Genomic DNA, 15,531 nt, shown 5'->3' on the forward strand with positions numbered 1-15,531 from the left:
TCACTTTTCCTCTATCCACTCATGATCCCTTTCCATCTCCCCTACTCTCTCTCTTTTAAATTATTTCTCACTATTTTCTCTCTTTCTCTTTCACTACCCCCTCTCTCTAGTTCCTTATCCCCCCCCCCACTGTCTCTCTCCATCTCTCCCCCTCTCTCTGATCCTCAATGGTCTATAGCTCGTAGGATTAGCAGAGAGTTTAAGCTCTCTGGCCCAATGCTCATATTAACCATAAATCATCTGGGTGCTTTCATACTCAGCAGAGTGTAGTACAGTAGACAGGCTGGCTGTACTGTGGAAGAGCACACTGGGCTGTACATCTCCACATGACTTTTCCAATGCCTCTGCTTTAAGGGGATGTAAAATGTATACAGCATTAGCTAGGCTACATAGAGATGATGAGCTAGCCTGCCATCATCAGTATCACAGTGATATTTTTCTCCTGACAAAGAGAGGGTTACTTACCACTATGGAAAAGATAACTGGGTGACAAGTTGCTCACTGACTTATTTGTTACAGTTATAAATATTGCTTTTCATTAAACATATCCTTAGTTTTTCAACGAAGCGAGACATGGGAATAGGATTTTAAAAAAATCTCTTCAGCACTCTGAAGAAAACTCTTCAAGACATGTTGACTTAAAGTTGGACTCTTAAGTCTCTGTCGAGTACCACATAGTCCATTTTATTTCACAAAATTGACGCAATCAGAGTTCATCATGTTAGCACAGGTCCTGAATTGTAAGACTCTTGTAAGACCCTTAAGGTTCTTGCTGGATGATTTGGACCCTTTAAAAACATGTTTTCATGCATAACACAAACACTGTAACCAGACCAGTAAAACAGTCAAATGTGCCAAGTGTATGGAAGACAGGTGAGTGGAGGGCCAGGTCCATTACTCTTCTATGTACATGGAAAGGCTGATAACACAGGATGGTAACTCAGAGGTGCTTGGCTTTACTTCCCAGGCCTGTTATTGTTTCATCACACTTAGAAGGCCAGACGTACCTGTGCCATTCTGGTGCTTTCCGTTTTTCACACGCTGCTGCTGTTTGTTGATGTTGTACGCCTTCTGCAGAGAGAGGGGGGGGGGGGAGAGATCGGTTTAGACGATACATCAATACATTTTGATCATATCCGCCCACCATGCTTGTGACGTCATTAGTGTCTCTCCTCATTTATTTTAAATGGACATTACCGGTCTAGGGACCATAAACAGTTGAAGGCCACTGGCTCAGTGACAACAGAACTGAAACACTCCTCCATTGGTGTCCTGTCCCTCTCTTCCCTCCCATCCTCCTCCATCCCTCTCACTTATTTTACTCCTATCCATTCCTCTCTTCATCTTTCTCCTTCATCCTCCTCACCTTTTATCCCTGTTCTTCCCCATACCTCTACTCCATCCTGTAACTGCTTCATCTTTCCCCTCCCTCCCTCCCTCCCTCCCTCCCTCCCTCCCTCCCTCCCCCTCCCTCCCTCCCTCCCTCCCTCCCTCCCTCCCTCCCTCCCTCCCTCCCTCCCTCCCTCCCTCCCTCCCTCCCTCCCTACCTCCCTCCCTCTGGCAGGGCTCCAGAGGCCTGGTTGTTCATAATGAAGCATTGCAGCACAGCCTCTTCACAGGGGTGAGCTGAGCTCCGTTCAAAAGGGCCTTTTGGACGTCCTGTCGTCCGTGTGAAAGGTTATTGTGTTGCCGTCTACGGTTGCTAGGTAAGGCCTTCTCAAGCTTGGTGTGGTGACAAGGCCCTTACTGTCTTGAGTCCCCCCACCAACCCACATCCTGGCATTACTGGGGTGGGTACGTTTCTGTTAATCCACTGGTGGGGTATGGGGTGAATTCTGTGTCTTGCATGGAAATGGAGAGTTGGGGGGGATGAAGGTTTTGAGGTTTCTCCCAAATCTGCCTTTGTCACTGTATTGGGACAGGGTGTTCCTCATGTACTCCCAACTCTAAAATGTTCTGTGAATATGAAAAATTAGAAATAATACATTTCCTCACATGGAAAATACATAATATCTGTTGATTGTATCAAGTACTATGATACACATTTTTGTTGTGACGTGATCAAAGTAGAGGCTTCAGTCATGATAATGTCTAAAGATTTTTTTCATGGTAAATGGAATACATTTTTGTAAAATTGAATAGTTATAATACAAAATTATCACTTTTTTGCAATACATTGCTCTTTATATTAATGCTTTCTCTCATTGCTTTGAAGTACAACAGAGTTGCTCTAAGCAGTATTACAATTAGCAGGGGGCTCTCTAAGAAGGTATAAGAAGAAAAGCCTGTGCCAATAACAATAGAGTCAAGTTTTAAATGAGCTTAGTGTGGAATAAAATCCCTCTATAGTTACAGCCACACACTGCATAAGCCCCTCTGTCATTGATGAGTCAACTCATACTGTCTGAATAACGAACAGTAAGCTCTGTATTGATCTCCAGTGCTTATGAGTGTCCATAACTTTATCCTCTTAAATTTCCTGCCCCAGGAGTGTATCGAGGTTCATGCCTTGCCTCTATAAGTGGACAATCAAATGCAAGCAGGCTCAACCTGTCCTATAACAGGTCTATCTCAGTGCTAGGGTTGCAAAATTCTGGTACCTTTCCCAAAATTACCAAGTTTTCCAGAAATTCCAGTTACAGTAGAGGATTCCTGGGCCAAATTCCTTTCGTAAGCACTGGACCTAGCCCCTACTTAAAAAAAGAAAAGAAGAAAATCACCTTTATTTAACCAGGTAGGCCAGTTGAGAACAAGTTCTAATTTACAACTGCGACCTGGCCAGATAAAGCAAAGCAGTGCGACAAAAACCAACAAAACAGAGTTACACATGGGATAAACAAAAGTACAGTCAATAACACAATAGAGAAATATGTATACAAATCTATATACAGTGTGCAAATGGCGTAAGGAGGTAAGGCAATAAATAGGCCATAGTAGCGAAGTAATTTCAAATTAGCAATTTAACACTGGAGTAAGAGATGTGCAGATGATGATGTGCAAGTAGAAATACTGGTGTGCAAAATAACAAAAAAGTAAATGAAAACAATATGGGGATGAGGTAGGTAGATGGATGGGCTATTTACAGATGGGCTGTGTACAGCTGCAGCGATCGGTAAGCTGCTCAGATAGTTGATGCTTAAAGTTAGTGAGGGAGATATAAGTCTCCAACTTCAGCAATTTTTGCAATTCGTTTCAGTCATTGGCAGCAGAGAACTGGAAGGAAAGGCGGCCAAATGAAGTGTTGGCTTTGGGGATGACCAGTGAGATATACCCACTGGAGCGCGTGCTACGGGTGCGTGTCGTTATGGTGACCGGTGAGCTGAGATATGGCGGAGCTTTACCTAGCAAAGACTTATAGATGACCCGGAGCCGGTGGGTCTGGCGACGAATATGTAACGAGGGCCAGCCGACGAGAGCATACAGGTCGCAGTGGTGGGTTGTATATGGGGCTTTGGTGACAAAATGAACGGCACTGTGATAGACTGCATCCAGTTTGCTGAGTAGAGTGTTGGAGGCAATTTTGTAAATGACAAGTCAAGGATCGGTAGGATAGTCAGTTTTATGAAGTATGTTGGCAGCGTGAGTGAAGGAGGCTTTGTTGCTGAACTGAACTCTGAGAAATAGGTAGCCAATTCTAGATTCAATTTTGGATTGGAGATGCTTAATGTGAGTCTGGAAGGAGAGTTTACAGTCTAGCCAGACACCAAGGTATTTGTAGTTGTCCACATATTCTAAGCCAGAACCGTCCAGAGAAGTGATGCTCGTCGGGCGGGCGGGTGTGAGCAGCGATCGGTTGAAAAGCATGCATTTTGTTTTACTAGCGTTTAAGAGCAGTTGGAGGCCAAGGAAGGAGTGTTGTATGGCATTGAAGCTCGTTTGTAGGTTTGTTAACACAGTGTCCAAAGAAGGGCCAGATGCATACAGAATGGTGTCGTCTGCATAGAGGTGGATCAAGGAATCACCCGTAGCAAGATCGACATCATTGGTATATACAGAGAAAAGAGTCGGCCCGAGAATTGAACCCTGTGGTACCCCTAGAGAAACTGCCAGAGGTCCGGACAACAGGTCCTCCGATTTGACACACTGAACTCTATTTGAGAAGTAGTTGGTGAACAAGGTGAGGCAGTCATTTGAGAAACCAAGGCTGTTGAGTCTGCCAATAAGAATACAGTGATTGACAGAGTCGAAAGCCTTGGCCAGGTCGATAAAGATGGCTGCACAGTTTTTTTAATCGATGGCAGTTATGATATAATTTAGTACCTTGAGCATGGCTGAGGTGCACCTGTGACCAGCTCGGAAACCGGATTGCACAGCGGAGAAGGTACGGTGGGGTTTGAAATTGTCAGTTATTTGTTTGTTAACTTGGCTTTCGAAGACTTTAGAAAGGCAGGGCAGGATGGATATAGGTCTGTAAAAGTTTGGGTCTAGAGTGTCACCCCCTTTGAAGAGGGGGATGACCGCGGCAGCTTTCCAATCTTTAGGAATATCGGACAATACGAAAGAGAGGTTGAACAGACTAGTAATAGGGGTTGCAACAATGGCGGTGGATAATTTTAGAAAGAGAGGGTCCAGATTGTCAAGCCCAGCTGATTTGTATGGGTCTAGGTTTTTCAGCTGCTATCTGGATTTGGGAGAGGGGAAGCTGGGGAGGCTTGGGCTAGTAGCTGCGGGGGGTGCGGAGAAATACATATTGAAATTCTCGATTATCGTGGATTTATCGGTAGTGAGAGTGCTTCCTAGTCTCAGTGCAGTGGGCAGCTGGGAGGAGGTGCTCTTATTCTCTGTGGACTTTACAGTGTCCCAAAACCTTTTGGAGTTAGAGCTACAGAATGCAAATTTCTGTTTGAAAAAATAGCCTTTGCTTTCCTAACTGACTGTGTGTATTGGTTTCTGACTTCCCTGAAAAGTTACATATCGCAGGGACTATTCGATGCTAGTGTAGTATGCCACAGGATGTTTTTGTGCTGGTCGAGGGCAGGCAGGTCTGGAGTGAACCAAGAGCTATATCTGTTCTTAGTTCTACGTTTTTTGCAAGGGGCATGCTTACTTAAGATGGTGAGGAAATTACTTTTAAAGAACAACCAGGCATCCTCGACTGAGATCCTCGCTGAGATCCTGAATGAAAATAGGAGAGGTGTATTTGGAGGGCAAGTTGGTCAGGATAATATCTATGAGGGTACCCATGCTTATGGATTTGGGGTTGTACCTGGTGGGTTCCTTGATCATTTTTTTGAGATTGAGCTTAGATTGTAAGACGGCCAGGGTGTTAATCATATCCCAGTTTAGGTCAACTAACAGAACAAACTCTGAAGATAGATGGGGGGCAATCAATTCACAAATGGTGTCCAGGGCACAGCTGGGAGCAGAGTGGGGTCTATAACAGACGGCAACAGTGAGAGACTTATTTCTGCAGAGATTCATTTAAACAAATTAGAAGCACTGTTTGGTTATAACCCTGGAATGTATGACAGAACTTTGCAGGCTATCTCTGCAGTAGATTGCAACTCACCCCCCTTTGGCAGTTCTATTTTGATGGAAAATGTTGGAAATCTCTGAATTTTTGGTGGCCTTCCTAAGCCAGGATTCAGACACGGCAAGGACATCAGGGTTGGCAGAGTGAGTAAAACAAAGCAGTGAGTAAAACAAACTTAGGGAGTAGGCTTCTGATGTTAACATGCATGAAACTAAGGCTTTTACGGTCAACAAAAGAGAGCACCTGGGGACACTCAGGGCCTGGATTAACCTCTACATCACCCGAGGAACAGAGGAAGAGTAGGATGAAGGCTATCAAAACTAGTTGTCTAGTGCGTTGGGGACAGAGAATAGAAGGAGAAGATTTCTGAGTGTGGTAGGATAGATTCAGTGCATAATGTACAGACAAGGGTATGGTAGGGTGCGGGTACAGTGGAGGTGATGAGTGATGATAAGAGAGGTTGCATCTCTGGAGGCACTAGTTATACTAGGTGAGGTCACCGCATGTGTGGGAGGTGGGAAAAAAGAGCTATCTGAGGCATGTTGAGTGGGACTAGGGACTCTGCAGTAAAATAAAACAATGATAACTACCCTAAACAACAGTACACAAGGCATATTGACATTAGCGAGAGACATAAAGCGAGGCATAAAGTAATCACAGGTGTTGATTTGGAGAGCTAGCTAAGACAACAACGGGTAAGACAGCAACTAATCAGCTTAAGACAACAACAGGTAAAATGTTGATGAATGGACAGAGAGGGTCAGTTAACTACACACGTGGCCTGAGTTTGAGGCTGGGGCCGACAGATAAACAAAATAAACAAAATGGAGTACCGTGATTAATGAACAGTCCAGCAGGCATCAGCTATGTAGCCAAGTAATCATAGGGTCCAGTGAACAGCAATAGATAGCGGGAAACACGGTGTTCATAAAGCATCCTACTGTCTGCCTACAGGCTGGCTGACCTGGGTTTAGAATGTTATGTTGTGTATTGCCCTGGCCCAGTGTCTCCTTACCACCAGTGGTCATTTGACCTTTCCATTCAGAGTCCTGTTTGATTTTCCTCGGGTTTTATTAAGCATCCTGAGAAAGTGCCTCTATGCCTCGACCCCATAATAAGGTTTGAGACAAAGAGGTTGGACTTTTTTTGTCAAATCGATTTGGACCCTGGTCCGGTGATCTGGTGCTCTGGTTTCACACCTTAGGGTGCTCAGGTTACCCAGACGACACAGGCTGGTAGCAGAGGCTCCGGACGGGAGAGCAGGGTTGCTAGGAAGTACACAACCATGGCACCTTCCAACCACTAATTCTAACTTTAACCCTAACCTTGATATTGCCTGGTTGATATCGCCAGGAGCAGGACTGGTTACCTGGCCCTTTAGAGATCAGTGTTATGCATTCAGTTACACACACGCACACAGTCTTGTATAACTAACCTGTGGGGACACACAATTAAGTTCCATTCGAAATCCTATTTTCCCTTACCCTTAACCCATACCTTAACCTTAACCCAAAAATCTAAACGTAAACCTAACCCTAGCTCCTAACCCTAACCCTTAAACTAACCCTAGCTCCTAGCTCCTAACCCTAAACCTAATTCTAACCCTAACACTAAATCGAACCTTAACCCTAAACGCCCTAGAAATAGCATTTGACCTTGTTGGGACTAACAAAATATCCCCAGTTGGTGAAATGTTTGTTTGTTGTGTTTTTGTTAAACACGTCCACACCCACAATGTGAGTATATCATGATAATTACACAACGTTATAATTATGTTTGCATTATACCCTTTGAATAATATTACTACATATTTCAATATTGAAAGGACGCAGTGTCATCATTGGCCATTTAAAACATGTATATACTGTAAATATCTATATCTTACACAATCAAGTCTTGTGGCTGACACATTGCCTCAGTACAGTACCCTACATGATCCTCCTGAGTCATATGGAGTTCCTTAACACACTGCTTTCTAGATACGACGAAAGAGCAGTAAAAACAGAGAGATTGTCAGAGGTATTCAGGTATATTTAAAACATGTAATGTTGATTTAGAACCTGACACATGTAGTAGGACAGCTGGTGACAGGCCCTTCAGCATTGCCCCTTGATAATGGGTAGTGACGCAGTCAGTGTTGCTGTTAACCCACTGTCGACTCCCTTGAGGACTTGGAGAAGTTGAGCTAGTTCCTTGGTAAGTCAGTCTCCTGAATAGACAGTTTTTTGGTTTACTGAAAGTAAACAAATATGAGAACCACTCCATGAACCTGATCCTAGATCAGTGCTCAGGGGCAGTGTACACCTCAGGACAGTACATTAGTGTTACTCTCACCGCCCCCTATCTGGGATCCCAGTAAGGCGATTCTATACCACAAGTCATCAAAGGAAGGAAAACTAATGTACTCAGGCAGAACAACATTTTTAAAGACAATTTTAAACTGCAAAGTGTTCACTTTCCTGAGTCAGGCTGTAACATACACCCACATTAACGCACACATGAATGTGCGCACACACATAGCAACAACAATAACAACAGCAACACTACACAACATGCAATGGTCATACAAATTCAGATTTATGCATTATCAGATTGAACTCTGTTGAGACTACTGATTCTGCCCCCTCGTGGAGAAACACATCTACTGTACACTGAGTGTACAAAACATAAAGAACACCTCTTTCCATGACAGACTGACCAGGTGAATCCAGGTGAAAGATATGATCCCAATTGAGACATGGATTGTGTATATGTGCCTTTCAGAGGGTGAGTGGGTAAGACAAAATAATTAAGTTCCTTTGAACGGGGTTTGGTTGTAGGTACCAGGCACACCGGTTTGTGTCAAGAACTGCAATGATGCTGGGTTTTTCATGCTCAACAGTTTCCTGTGTGTATCAACAATGGTCCACCATCCAGAGGTCATCCAGACAAATTGACACAACTGTGGGAAGCATTAAGAGTCAACAGGGGCCAGCATCCCTGTGAAATGAACCTTGTAGAGTCCATTCCCTGACACATTTAGGCTGTTCTGAGGGCAAGCTTAATAGTAGGAAGGTGTTCTTAATGTTTTGTACTTTCAGTATATATCTGCCACAACTGATTGTGATAGCAGCACCTTCAGAGCTAGTCCAAGTGAGGCCCTCTACTCTCATTACAGCTACTGTACCATTTCAGGTCCATGTTGCAGCTTTGGTGAATAAACCGATATCTGAGGGATTTTAACTGTTGGATGGTATAGTATTTTAAGTATAACTGCCAGGTCGCAGTTGTAAATGAGAACTTGTTCTCAGCTGGCCTACCTGGTTAAATAAAGGTGAAATAAAATACAAATGAAATAATGTCCTATATGGTGGAGCCAGAAGAGCTTGTAATGAGGACAGGAGCATGCAGGTAAACAGAAACACCATCTGGTCATATGGATCTGCAGCTGGGCGACTGTAGGTCACATGCCAGCAACAGGGACAGATGTCTGACAGCATGTCACACAAGGACGGACGACACAGGGCAGGTTGTAGTTCCATCATAGGCTGCACTGACACCAGCGTCAGCCTGGCATGGCCTGGGATCAAAATGTGTGCACACAGGTGAGAGACCAGGACTGGCTGGTATGACGTTGTGTCTGGGTTCTCTGCTTTGCCACCTTTGTATTGATTGGCTGTCCAGCAGGGTTGGGCTCAAGTGGATTTAGAATTGGAGTTTGTGAGTACTCCACACGTTTTGATATCTTATCATTATTGCCATGATACAGACATTATTGTGTAAACCTCTCTCTCTGCTGCTGTTGGTGCATTTTTCGAATTCTAGAATGACTGAAATGTTCTCAAGGACAAACCGCCATTGTAATGTTTACATGTGAAATATTCTTTAATCAGCAGCACTGTCATAGTTGCAGTACTGTTTCCATAACATATTATAGAGTACAATTTAGTTTATTACAAAACATGGATGATGTCCGTTTTCTTGATAACAATAATAGTCATGATAGTTTATTGAAGAAGTATGTAATCATAGGAGCGTAGGTTACATTAACCTATAGGAGCTTTACAATATGTAATAGAAAGACACAGCTACAGCACATTCCGTCCAGCCCAGTTCTTCTCAGATATGGGAATGAAGCAACATTATGGTTCTCTCTGTTTTCTCTCCCTGTGATAAGTGTTATTAATGCTCTCTCCTGCTTGGAGTGTATCTTTTTTTGTCTAAATACAGCATCACACTGGCTTCATGGTTGAGGGAGTGACTGGCGATTGGTGGATTGGAGGCCCTGGGATTGTTACAGCTCAAAATGCATCAAAGGCATCATCCTAAATGTCATGGCTCAGAGAGCAATGGTCAATCCTTCCTTTTAAACATTCAGTGAACCTTAACAATAACAACAGATACAGACATCCACATCGCTCCTCATTCACTTTTGGCAAGTGTATACTAATGTATACTAATGTATAATTTTATTTTCCACATTGAATTTTCCACAATTCACAGGACACAAACTGCTGTTTTGGGCATATTTGACCCCATTATCCACAGACGTCTCTGTACTCACTGAGACTGATCCTGAATTCCTCCTGTTTAATGAAGTCTTACGGATACTGCCAGGGCAAGCTGTGTCTGCAACGTGGTCTCACGACAATTTATATTAATCTGTATGTAAATATGTGGCAATCCATTTAGTATGATATGTTCAATTACGTTAGGTTATATAATGAATGGATACAATATCAATATCTTACAAATCAGAGGACGTATAGGATCATACATCTTACCCGGTCGTACAATAGCATACGAATTGGATGAAGTAACTTATGATTCCTCTTGGAGGACATATAGTATTGCACATCTTTATCTGAGACCAGGTTGCTTGTTGCGCTATAACAAAGGAGAATTACAGGGAACATTGACATTGGCGGTTAGGAAAACTAAAATGACAATTTACGTAGCAGGGGTTAAGTTTAGAATAAGGGTTAGGGGAAGGGTTAGCTAAAATGCTACAGTTGTCCCCGACGCAACTCGAACATTCAGCCTTTGGATTGCTAGACCGTCGCGAATTACGCCCACCTATCCTCCCTGACCAACCTCCCTACTTTCGTTTCTGGCTAAAGTAACTGGACCATTAGTAGGTGTCATATGTCTTGGAGGTGCTCAGCAATATGTAAAGTATATTTTGTATGGCTCTGAGGCCAGGCTGGTGTCTGAGGTGCTTTCAACCCTTTCCTTCCTCACCACAACATGTCCAACAGCACACAATCAACACCATGGGCACAACTTTGGTTTTATAAGTGGGGGGAGGACTTCCCCCCCCACTGTCCCCAGTGAAAGTTGTGCCCCTGCTCAACACTATGTGCAAACCATCAAGGGGGCTGAGTCCTGTAGATGCCCTATAGAGATTTGAACACACATGCTTTCTCATGTGTCTTCCCCCCCTGCTGTATCACAAAGGGTGATGGATACTCCCCGAGCACCTGTTGATACGTAAGGAACCTTTAAACGCTGAAAGATGATGCCCACTCCTTTGATTGGTTCAGCTAGAATCCACAAGTGTGTATCCTATAATGGAAAGGCATCCACGAAAGAAGATTCCACAAACTTGTTTTCTGTTTTATTGTGCTGTTTTTGTATTGGTGTTTCATTTCATGTCCGATGAGCTCACAGTGTTGTTACATGTCATTTGCGGAGTGCATGATGAGCAAAGTCATTGAGCCTATCATTTAATTTCCCCTTGCTGTGAGAACCATGGTATGAGCACTGGCTGACTTAGCATTTGTTCTGGACCTGTTAGTTGCTTAGCACCCTAAGGGCTACTGTACATTTAGCGAGTCCAGTGTAGCATTGCCGTAGTGCAGCCAAATATCCTGCCAGCAGCCTACCAAAGGTTGCTCTGTGTCAATTACAATGTAGAAAAACATGTCTCTAGTCCAAACCGTTCAGTAGTTAGGCTATGCATATTACCGGAGCTTCATCTTATACCTTCTATTTCTATGGCATATTTGCATCCGCAATATGTAAGATGACACAACTTTGGAGATAACAATAGATGCTGGTTTCCCCCATCCATCTGTGGCGAAGCTTTCCCTAAATGCATATGACAAATCCTGCTCCAGAATCAGCTATCCCACGTGGTGTCAGAAAAATAACCTCACACTCAACGTCAACAAAACTAAGGAGATGATTGTGGACTTCAGGAAACAGCAGAGGGAACACCCCCCTATCCACGTCGATGGAACAGTAGTGGAGAGAGTAGCAAGTTTTAAGTTCCTCGGCATACACATCACAGACAAACTGAATTGGTCCACTCACACAGACAGCATCGTGAAGAAGGCGCAGCAGCGCCTCTTCAACCTCAGGAGGCTGAAGAAATTCGGCGTGTCACCAAAAGCACTCACAAACTTCTACAGATGCACAATCGAGAGCATCCTGCCGGGCTGTATCACCGCCTGGTACGGCAACTGTTCCGCCCTCAACCGTAAGGCTCTCCAGAGGGTAGTGAGGTCTGCACAACGCATCACCGGGGGCAAACTACCTGCCCTCCAGGACACCTACACCACCCGATGTTACAGGAAGGCCATAAAGATCATCAAGGACAACAACCACCCGAGCCACTGCCTGTTCACCCCGCTATCATCCAGAAGGCGAGGTCAGTACAGGTGCATCAAAGCTGGGACCGAGAGACTGAAAAACAGCTTCTATCTCAAGGCCATCAGACTGTTAAACAGCCACCACTAACATTGAGTGGCTGCTGCCAACACACTGACACTGACTCAACTTCAGCCACTTTAATAATGGGAATTGATGGGAAATTATGTAAATATATCACTAGCCACTTTAAACAATGCTACCTTATATAATGTTACTTACCCTACATTATTCATCTCATATGCATACGTATATACTGTACTCTATATCATCGACTGCATCCTTATGTAATACATGTATCACTAGCCACTTTAACTATGCCACTTTGTTTACATACTCATCTCATATGTATATACTGTACTCGATACCATCTACTGTATCTTGCCTATGCTGCTCTGTACCATCACTCATTCATATATCCATATGTACATATTCTTTATCCCCTTACACTGTGTATAAGACAGTAGATTAGGAATTGTTAGTTAGATTACTTGTTGGTTATTACTGCATTGTCGGAACTAGAAGCGCAAGCATTTCGCTACACTCGCATTAACATCTGCTAACCATGTGTATGTGACAAATAAAATTTGATTTGATTTGATGTAAATTGAAGAAGGTAAAACGAAACGGTGCAGCTAGTTTGTAGTCTTTTCAGCTTCAGTTTGAATTGATTGTGTGAGCTGTGTCGTTGGCTAGCTCCCCTGGACAACAGCATCCTGACGAGAGAGCACATTTTCTTTGCCAGGTGCCTCATTAGCACATTGTTATGGATGTATCCAAATAAATGTCACTAGAAAACAGCTTAAACAAATGCAAATGCAGCTATTATTGTTATTCTGGCTGCACTATTTGACCTGACTGTAAGTTAGCTGTCGTTGGCTTTCTAGCAAGCAATGGATGAGAACGTTGCTAGCCAGTATGGCAATGGTACATTTAGAACGAACGACTGAACGTCCATAGATACAGAACAAAAAGACTAAATGACTGGGTCGCGTCTCTGGCAACTGAACCAATAGAACGAAGGACCAGCCGGCTTGGGTAGAAACCCTAGATTTGTTTCAGGACTATATCTTGTGGAAGGATGAAATAATATGAATAAATTCATCAAAATAAAAATGTTTTTTAAATATATGAATCATTATTTGAATATGTTTGTAACCCGTTGTGATAATGCCAGAGAAACCAGTGTTTGGAGGATATATTTGCATGGTTTGACCAACATCCGTGCCAATATGTCCTCCAAACACCCGCTTCTCTGGCATTATCACTTAAGTAGAATACTATACTACACACTGTAGTAGGCTATCCCTCGATCATGTGTAGTACTTAGTATAGAATTGTGTAGAATACTGTAGTATACTGTAGAACACTATAGGAAATACTAAAGTATTATCCACACAAAATATTTAATAAATGTCCGCAAAAACACTACAGTCCGCAAAAACATATATTTTTTTAACTATAGTAAATACTACAGTATTTAATTAGCATATACCCTACCCATTCCTGTCCCCCATATCCTAATATGTGCCACCCGTAAGTAAGAAACCTACATGCCAAATATAGGCCATATATAGTGTTCCCTACGGTTATGGAAGACAGCTGAAGTGCTGAATGTACAGACTCCAGTCCTTCCTTTATACATACCTACCTACCTACCTACCTACCTACCTACCTACCTACCTACTGTTGTGGCAGAATCAGATTTATTTTGGTAATATTGATAAATCAGATGTTTTATCAATGTTCATAAGTATGCTTATGTGGGAAAAAGTTCCTTGGGGCCCAGAGAGGGGAGAGGTCAGGATTGTCTTATCTGTGAATATGTCTGTAACTATTCCTAAACCATGTGAAGGGATGGTGTGATTAATGGGGAACCAGTTAGTTAGCTCCACAATGTCTGTGTGCCAGTCACTCCTCTCCGTGAGCTTGTCCAGGAGGGGTTGTATTTTTGATGGGAGTACCTAGAATTGACAATTGATATATGCCATTGGATAAGGTAATGTTTTTGTCCTAAGTGGTACCAAGAACGATATAGGAACTTCGTTTTAGGAGAGCAAACTGAACGATAATTTATAGCTAATGCTGTCTGGCTATGGGATACTCCTCTCAATAAGTAAAATTCTTCCTTTGTGTAGTTTTCCTAAGACCTGTGGTTTGTCATGTCGACTAGGGGGTGGATCTTTGCTATAAAGGATCTCAGTTGCCATTATGTTGACACTCTCAGATAATTCATTTATCGACACTGAATTGATCTGAGAGTCACAGGGCTATGGTGAAGCTCATATATAATTAAATATGGACTTTATGATATAACTCTGACTTGATTGTGGTTTGCTCTCTCATGATTTGGTAATACAGGACATTTCCACGACACTACCTACCTACCTACCTACCTACAGGTAATGGAACATTTGATCTTTTAGTATTTATCCAGTAGGTTTTCTCAAGGAGAAAGCCCCCCACGTATATATTGAAGATAATAACAAAACACTACAGTAAATACTATGGTACACCACAGTCTGCAAAAAAAACTATAGTAAATACTACAGTATACCATACTTCAGTCTGACCATAGTTTGCTTTGTATGTTTCTATGTTTTGTTTGGTCAGGTTGTGATCTGAGTGGGCATTCTATGTTACATGTCTAGTTTGTCTATTTCTATGTTCGGCCTGATATGGTTCTCAATCAGAGGCAGGTGTTAGTCATTGTCTCTGATTGGGAACCATATTTAGGTAGCCTGTTTGGTGTTGGGTTTTGTGGGTGATTGTTCCTGTCTCTGTGTTAGTTTGCACCAGAATAGGCTGGTTAGGTTTTCACGGTTCTTGTTTTGTTCGTCTGTTCATGTGTAGAGTCTTTTTTAAAGAACCATGAATCAAAAATAACCACGCTGCGCTTTGGTCCGCCTCTCCTTCAACTCAAGAATACCGTTACACTGCAAAACACTACAGTGAACTATAATATTCCTAACATAGTATACACTATAGTATTTTTCCATGTGTGATAGCCTAGCCAGGTAGCTAATCTTTTGAATATGGTGTAGTAAAAAAAACAGAAACAGATAGCATTAGCTTGCTAGATATGCTAGCTAGCTACACTGATAGCTGTCAATGCCCTACTTGTTGTTATTTCTCCACTCCATGTGGAAATCACCACAACGTTCCAACCCTCAATTCGTGAATAAGTATTAGCAGCCTGCGTCATTCTTCAGAGGTGGAACCTAAACAATTTCCGCTCTAGGACAGGAATTAAGCATTGCCCTCTGGTAGGGGCCTTTAAGTAAGCTTTTGCAGAGGGTCAGGGAAAGGTTAGTATGTGGCTTACTCTTTAATTAACCTTAATATTGAGTGGCCTTTTTGGCCTGTGTTCAGTTTAAATAGCAAGTGCTAGTCTTCTGTCTCACAGTTTTAAACATGTGACTTGGTTT

General features: G+C 42.8%; 1 protein-coding gene and 1 non-coding gene across 2 annotated transcripts in view; one reads left to right on the forward strand and one right to left on the reverse strand.

The window, feature by feature from the left end:
- LOC135542070 (protein FAM107B-like) overlaps positions 1 to 15,531 on the reverse strand; it is a 50,467-nt gene that overhangs the window by 21,405 nt on the left and 13,531 nt on the right. The window contains exon 2 of the mRNA XM_064968701.1: positions 1,008 to 1,071. Within this exon, the coding sequence (XP_064824773.1) occupies positions 1,008 to 1,071 (64 nt within the window). The remainder of the gene's footprint in view (positions 1 to 1,007; positions 1,072 to 15,531) is intronic.
- On the forward strand, positions 14,512 to 14,566 carry LOC135542818 (U7 small nuclear RNA). Its single transcript, XR_010456139.1, has one exon. It is a non-coding gene; the product is annotated as a U7 small nuclear RNA (small nuclear RNA).

Source organism: Oncorhynchus masou, chromosome 6 (assembly GCF_036934945.1).
Source record: "Oncorhynchus masou masou isolate Uvic2021 chromosome 6, UVic_Omas_1.1, whole genome shotgun sequence".
Taxonomy (NCBI): Eukaryota; Metazoa; Chordata; class Actinopteri; order Salmoniformes; family Salmonidae; genus Oncorhynchus; species Oncorhynchus masou.